Below are 6924 nucleotides of genomic sequence, written 5' to 3'. Positions count from 1 at the left end.
ATGTAAGCCGAGAGTGTAATCTAATATTAACTTCATAACTTTGCATTCCGTTTAATCCGTTCAGGGACTGTTTCCCCATCCTCACGGTTTCTGGTGGATTGTGTTTTATATTTAATTTATTACTGTGACCATTACCAAGATTAAATTTTGAACTCCGATTATTAGATCAATGTTTTGTGTCTTTATGGATAATGCATCTATATGTTGATTTTCGTATAAACTAATTTGGCTTCTCAATAATCTACATATAGTTTAAAATCTTGTCCCCTAATTTGGAGGACAGGATAAATGAAATACTTATTTGGTTCCTTTTATCATATTCTATATACTTGGTTAAATTTGAGAAGTCATGTTCAACCGTGACTTATCTGGAAGAAGCATAGTATAAAAGAAATACCGGAGTTACATGTTGAAATGTATTATATATCATTATTCAGAGAAACTCAGTGGTGGCGGTGGTGGAGATGTTGGAGTGGTGATGTTGCTAAAGTTAGGGGCAGTGAGGGTTTTGAGCTGGTGGCTGTCAGATTAAAGTAAGGCGTAAAAAACTTACAAAATGGAAAAAGTTGAAAAAAAATCGAAATAAAAAGGTGAGAAAATGAGGGATCTATGTAAGTAATTGCAATTGTTGGTTAAGACTCTGCTGATTTTTCTGATAAAGCTCTGTGCTTTTAGTAGGTGTAATCGGTGATGGAAAACATATTGATACTGTCGAAAAAATCTCCCATGTTTGTCATTTGAAGTCCTACTTGAAAGATTATGGGAGAATTCACAAGTACAAATTACCACTGAAGGAGGAATTGACCTTCAGAATCTCTATTTTTATTTTTTAGTTTCCAGAAAGTTAAAAGTTTTCATCGTAAATCTCATATTACTTAACTAAAGTTGGAAAATTTATGTGTTTGTGCAAATGCTCAAGAGCTGGAAAAATGTATTGTAATCACAAATAATATGTTTTAAGGGGAAACTACATCAAATTAATAAATTACTAAATATTCGTTAATTATAGTTAATCTTTTTCTCTCTCCTAAAATTTGCTATGGCGATTTTAAGAGTTTTTACAAAACATACACGTTTTTTCTTCAAGTTTTCTCTATTCTAGATCATCTTTGGATGATTTAAGATGGGAGACATCAGATTCAAGCCAAAAAACAATGGTTTCTTATGCTGATTTTTTTTAAACCCAAAAAAGTTTTCAAAAACTCTAGTATTGATCTTAAAACTTTACCAAACTCTACTTTAGCAGAGGGTAAACTAACTTTAGTGATTCCAACCGAGTTTTTTCGTGAAGGTTGTGAGATATGGAAGTTTAGTTTAATAGGAAGATTGGATCTCAAAGATCTAGTTTTCGCTGATGTGAAGAAATTTTTGCTTCAACGGTGGGAATATTGCTGAAGAGAGATGCAGATTTGTTCACATGCTCAAAGGTTTTTTCATTATTAAGTTGGAGTCAATGAAAGATAAAATGAAGATTCTTAAAGGAAAAGAAGAATGGATTGTGGCGAATCAAGTTCTTATTATTCAAGAATGGTTTCCAGATTTCAATCCGGTTACGCAAAGGACTTCCCATGTTATGGTTTGGGTTAAGTTTCCAGGTTTATGTGTTGAATTATTGACAGAAAAATCTCTTATGCCCATAGGTAAAATTCTAGGTAATCCAATTATTGTGGATGATAGAACTTTGAATCATGAATATGGATACTTTGCATCTGTTCTTACTGATATTGATTTTTCAGTTGAAGTTCCTAATGAAACCAATCTTGTATCCGGTGGTAGAAGGTTTACTCAGGAAGTTGATATTCCAAAAAAGCCAAAATTTTGTAGCCATTGTAAAATCATTGGTCATGAGTTCAAGGACTGCAAGGTTGCTATCAAGGTGCTCAAACCAGATGCGAAGCAACCTAGCAAAGTGTAAAAAAGCAATGCGCAACCTGAGAAGGGTTGGAAACCAGTCAAAAGGAAGAAAAAAGGCAAGGGTGGTGACGAAAAAAATTGTTCTCTACCGGAAGAGCCCGTGCCTACAATTCCAGTGGTTGATACTCCATCTATTCCAACTCCAAAGGTGGATGAAGTGCTTAATTTTGGTGAAATTCTTGCAAATAAGTATTAGGTCATCAATTCGGAGTTAGGTTTTGTGGATGAGGACAAGAGGGTGAACACGGAAGAGGATGAATTTTTGGTTGAATCTGATGAAGATAGTATTGATGGCAGCATTGGTTCGCAAGATTGGGATACAATGGCTGCGGACATTTTGGATAAGTAGGACGTTTGGTCCTAGGTGACGTCATGGATGATGTAATTGTCATCTTGTAGTGGAAGATATACACTTTCGCATATATATAGTCAATTGGTAAGAGAAAAGAAATCATTTCTCAGATCTACTTTCTCTCTCCTCTCGGTTTTCCTTTCTCCCTCCTGTGCGATTTTTTTAAGGTTTTTTTTTCTCTGCTGCTGCAATTGTTTACAGAGACTCGAAGATTTGATTTACAATGATGTCGACGATTAATTTACAGATAAATTGGAAGATTGATTTGATTTCAGAGATTTAAGAAGATTGATTTTGAAGATGTTGATTTGTAGCTTTTTTCTGCTGCTATCAAATAAGATGAATATTGATAAGGAAGATGATGAAGACGATGATGTTGCTGCTGCTGTTGAAGAGGACGAACTCATGGCATTGCTGCTGTTTGCGGTTGTTGATGATGAAGATGATTAAGACGAACTCATCTGCTGCTGTTGAAGATCCATCTGCTGCTGTTGAAGATTTAATTAGGTTTTTTTCCTTTTCTCTGCTACTGGTGTTTTCTCTGCTGCTATCGAAGGTTTGAGTTGAATTAGGTTTTGTTTTGTGTGTTCATTTTCAAGAATGAACTGCGTTTTTATATCTTGAATTGGTGTTTTTATTAGGTGTTCGTTCTTTTCGAATGAACTTTGTATGATGATATTTTTCTTCTTCTGTTGCTGCTGCAATTACAAACGGTGAAGATCAGTGGCGGAACCAGAAAGTGAATGTTGGGGTGGCTTGAAAACAAATTGGCTTGACTTGGGATGGCTTAAGCCTATTGTTTAGGCTTGATCTTTTATAACCTAATACAATTGCACTGCAAAAAGGAAGTTTTTTTTGGACTTTGGGATGACTTAAGCCAGCCCAAGTCACTACATAGATCCGCCACTGGTGAAGATAATGATTTTGTTTTTTTCTAGGGTTACCATGATGTTGCTGCTGCTGTTGAAGATGAACTCAAATCAGGTTCATTGTGAAGGATGAACTGATATTGATGTAAATCAATCTTGTTGAAGATGATCTCGTGTTTGCTGCTCGTGTTGAAGATGTAGATGATGTTTGCTGCTCGTGTTGGTGATGAACTTTGTTGAGGAATCTTTTGAAACAAGATTTCTAGGGTTTTGAGTTCATGTGAAGCAAGATTTGCAGAGATGATGCTGCTACTGTTGAAGATGTAAACAAGATTTTATGTGTTTTCGTCGTCGTTGTTGTTGAAGATGTAAACGATTTTTGAAGTTCATCTTGAAGATGAACTCGTGTTGATGAAGATAAACTCTGATTTTAATGGATTTTTTTTGTGTGTGTCCATATAAAGAATGAACTCGGTTTTTAGATCTTGAATTATTAAGTGTTCATCTGAAAGAATGAACCCAATAGGTTTGAATTAGTTAGGTTCTTTTGTGTGTTCATGTCAAGTGTGAACTCTGTTTTTTTTTGTGTTCATGTAAAGAATGAACTCATTTCCATATAGCCTGTGACTTTAATGTGTAGAAATAACCCCCTCAGGAAACAACATTCTGAAAATGCCACCCTTATTGAAATATACATTAAAGTACCCTTTTGAGGTAATATAGACACTTACACCCTTATTTAGAAAAGGTCCACACCCTCTTAACTGACTCAGCTACCACCTCAGCAAAATTAAAGCATGAGTCAGCTACCACCTCAGCAGAGATTTAATCTCTTGATAGTTCCGCCCCTCGTTATTTCCGTTTCTTTCATCTCCTTCCTCTCTTAGTTTTCTCTCTCAGTTCTCACATTTTCTTTCATCTTCCTTCACAAAACCAAAGAAAAACTAGAAAAAAAAGAGGTATGATTTAGGGTTTAGAATTATTTGTCATCAATTTGAATTGAGGATTCAATTTTGGGTATGTATGAAATGAAAGTTTAATCGATTTCATTAATTTAGGTAGATAGGAACTTAGTGCGGTTTGTAGAAGAAAAAAGAAGAGCAGAGCAATGAATTGGGAAATTTTGATGTTTTCTAGATTATGAAACAGGTATTTTCATCAACTTCACTTACGATTTAGGGTAACTGAGCACAAAAAAAAAGGTATGATTCAGGTTTTAAAATCTCATTTTTTCTGTTCATGTCGTTAGAGTATTTGGAACTGAGACAAATGAAAATTTTTGCGATTTATTCCGTGGAAATTAGTATTTTGCTTCAGTTTTGATTTTTATTTCTTAGGTTTTTCAGAATAGATTTTTTTTTTTTTTGTTAAATTAGGGTTCATACTTTCATCACTGTAGCTTGTTGTGAATGAGAAATTTTTATTTATTTGTTTTAAAATTGGGTGTATTATGTTGGGTTTCTCTCTAATTCTTGTTTATCGGATACTAAATATTTTGTAATACTTGTGGATCCTGTGCTCAGAGATAGTTGGAGTTGTTACTTGAATCCTAATTCAGAGCATCGACGTGGTCCACCTAAGTTTAAGTGCAGGTAAAACTCGTCATTCATTACATAATTAGTACTCTTCCTTGTTTTCCTATGCTTTGTCATGGCCACCAAAAGCTTCATTGTTTTAGATTCAACAATAGCTCTAAATCATAAATTTGTGGATAGTTGTAACATGTTGTATGAGTAACTATTTAACCACTGCTAGCTATTAGAAGATAAAGAGAAAAGTGACTCGGCGACGGAGAGCAAAAGTGACTCGGCGACGGAATCGGTGCTTGACTCGAAATTTTTTCTTCATCATTTTCTTGATTTCTGTTCAACCAAGCATTAATTTCAGGTGATTTTGTTAAATCTTACATCATTCGTCATGGTTACTGAAATTAATTTGTCTTAAATCAGGTGTTTTATTTCGAAAAATGGAATCTAAGAAAAAATCTGAGTCTGATAATAATTCATCAGCTGAAGGTATGAAAATTCCTTCGATTGAATTACCTGATGAATTATTTGAGAAAAGTTTAGATCCATGGCGTTTTTCTTTAATTGGTAGATTAAATTTACAGAAGATTAAATTTGTTGATGCTGCAATAATTCTTAGAAATCAATGGAAATTAATTGGATATTGTAAGCTAATTCCATTAGGTAGAGGTTTCTTTACCATCAAATTGGATAATATTACAGATCGTAACTACATCAAGTCTCAGGTATGGGAAGTTACAGATCAAATTTTGAAGATTAGAAATTGGGTGTATAACTTTCGGCCTATCAGTCAAAGAACTTCTAAGGCGTTTGTTTGGGTGAGATTTCCAGGTTTAGGTCTTGAATTCTGGAGTGAATCAATTTTATTCAAAATTTGTGAAGAAATAGGAACTCCAATTAAAATTGATGAAGCAACAGCTAAATGTGATGTTAGATATTATGCAAATGTATTGGTTGAGGTGGATTTTGCTTCTTCAGTTCCAAATAAAGTATGGATTGGAACTAAATATGGGGGTTTTTTTCAAGAGATTTCCATTCCAGATTGTCCAAAATACTGCAGCTGCTGCAAAATGGTAGGTCACTTTATCACAGAATGTAGAGTTGAAAAAGAAAAAAGGAATGAAACTACTCCACAACAACCTAAGAGCTCCTCAAAAAGTCCTCAGCAGCCTAATTCAAGTTCAACAAACACTCTGAATACTTTATCTTCAGTAAGTGTTCCTAGATCATTGCCCTTTGATATTTGTGATACATCAGCAGAAGACAATGAAAGCTCAGTTATCCATACAATTCATGCTACTCCAACAGTTCCATCTCATCAAATTATTCACACTGCTAATACTGGAAGATTCGGTCCTCTTGAATGTGTTCAAGAAAATGTTCTTGAAGATATTGTAGTTAATGAAGATAAAAAAGATGATGTTGTAGAAACTCCTCAAATCAAATTTGTAAATGGAAAGACAGGAACTATCTCTAATGAAACTGTTAAGGTTACATCATGGTCTAAAGTGGTTGAAAAGCAAGTGATTAATCCTACTTCTATTACTTCCACTTCTCAACATTATCCAGGTGCAGTTAAAGGTGGTAATCCAATTGTTACAAATAAGAAACATAATCTCAGACAAAATCAAGGTAAGGGAGGTGCCAAAAATCCTCCACCACCAAGATGAAGATCATATATTGGAATATTCGGGGCCTAAGAAGACCTAGGGCTCAGAATAAACTAAGGTCTTTGGTGAATCAATTTAACCCATCTCTAGTTTGGGTTGCAGAACCAAAAATTTCTTGTAATACTTCTTTTTGCAGTCAATTAAATCTCTCTGGAATGAAAAGTATGGTGATACACAATTCAACCTCAACTACAAAAGGTAATTTATGGTTATTTTGGAATGCTTCTCTATCTACTCCTCAAGTTATTTCAATGTCTAGCCAAATGGTAACAGCCAGTATTGGTGAAGTATTAATCTCTGGTGTTCATGCTCATGTTAAAAAAAGTCATAGGAAGTTTCTCTGGTCTGAGATGGAAATTATTAGTCAGATACAAAAACCATGGGTTGTTGTAGGTGATTTCAATGCTATAATTTCACCTGAAGAAAAATTTGGTGGTAAAGCTCCTAACAGAAGTTCAATGATGGATTTTCTTCATTGCCTGAATGAATGCAACTTAATTCAAGCTCCTAGCACAGGACAACAATACACCTGGTCCAATTGTCAACAAGGTACAAAAAGAATCCTATGTGTCTTAGATAGAGCTGTTTCAATT

The 6924-nt window shown here is 34.4% G+C and overlaps 1 protein-coding gene across 1 annotated transcript; it reads left to right on the top strand.

Moving 5' to 3' along the window:
- Positions 1-1465: 1465 nt before the first annotated feature.
- On the top strand, positions 1466-2716 carry LOC113296281. The gene is made up of 3 exons (XM_026544591.1): positions 1466-1876; positions 2111-2259; positions 2581-2716. The coding sequence occupies exons 1-3, from the start codon at positions 1466-1468 to the stop codon at positions 2714-2716; spliced, it is 696 nt and encodes a 231-aa protein (XP_026400376.1).
- Positions 2717-6924: the final 4208 nt, after the last annotated feature.

The sequence above is a fragment of the Papaver somniferum genome, chromosome 7 (assembly GCF_003573695.1).
Source record: "Papaver somniferum cultivar HN1 chromosome 7, ASM357369v1, whole genome shotgun sequence".
NCBI classification, from domain to species: Eukaryota; Viridiplantae; Streptophyta; class Magnoliopsida; order Ranunculales; family Papaveraceae; genus Papaver; species Papaver somniferum.
Note: the sequence above shows the minus strand (reverse complement) of the source record. Positions and strands in the feature narration are given on the sequence as shown.

Bases quoted from the DNA above. Each gene is read 5' to 3' on its own strand.
- LOC113296281 (XM_026544591.1), top strand. From the start codon at position 1,466: ATGAAGATTCTTAAAGGAAAAGAAGAATGGATTGTGGCGAATCAAGTT. The intron at 1,877-2,110 runs GTGCTCAAACCA...AATAAGTATTAG, and splicing joins ACTGCAAGGTTGCTATCAAG to GTCATCAATTCGGAGTTAGG. The intron at 2,260-2,580 runs GTAGGACGTTTG...GTTGATTTGTAG, and splicing joins GCTGCGGACATTTTGGATAA to CTTTTTTCTGCTGCTATCAA.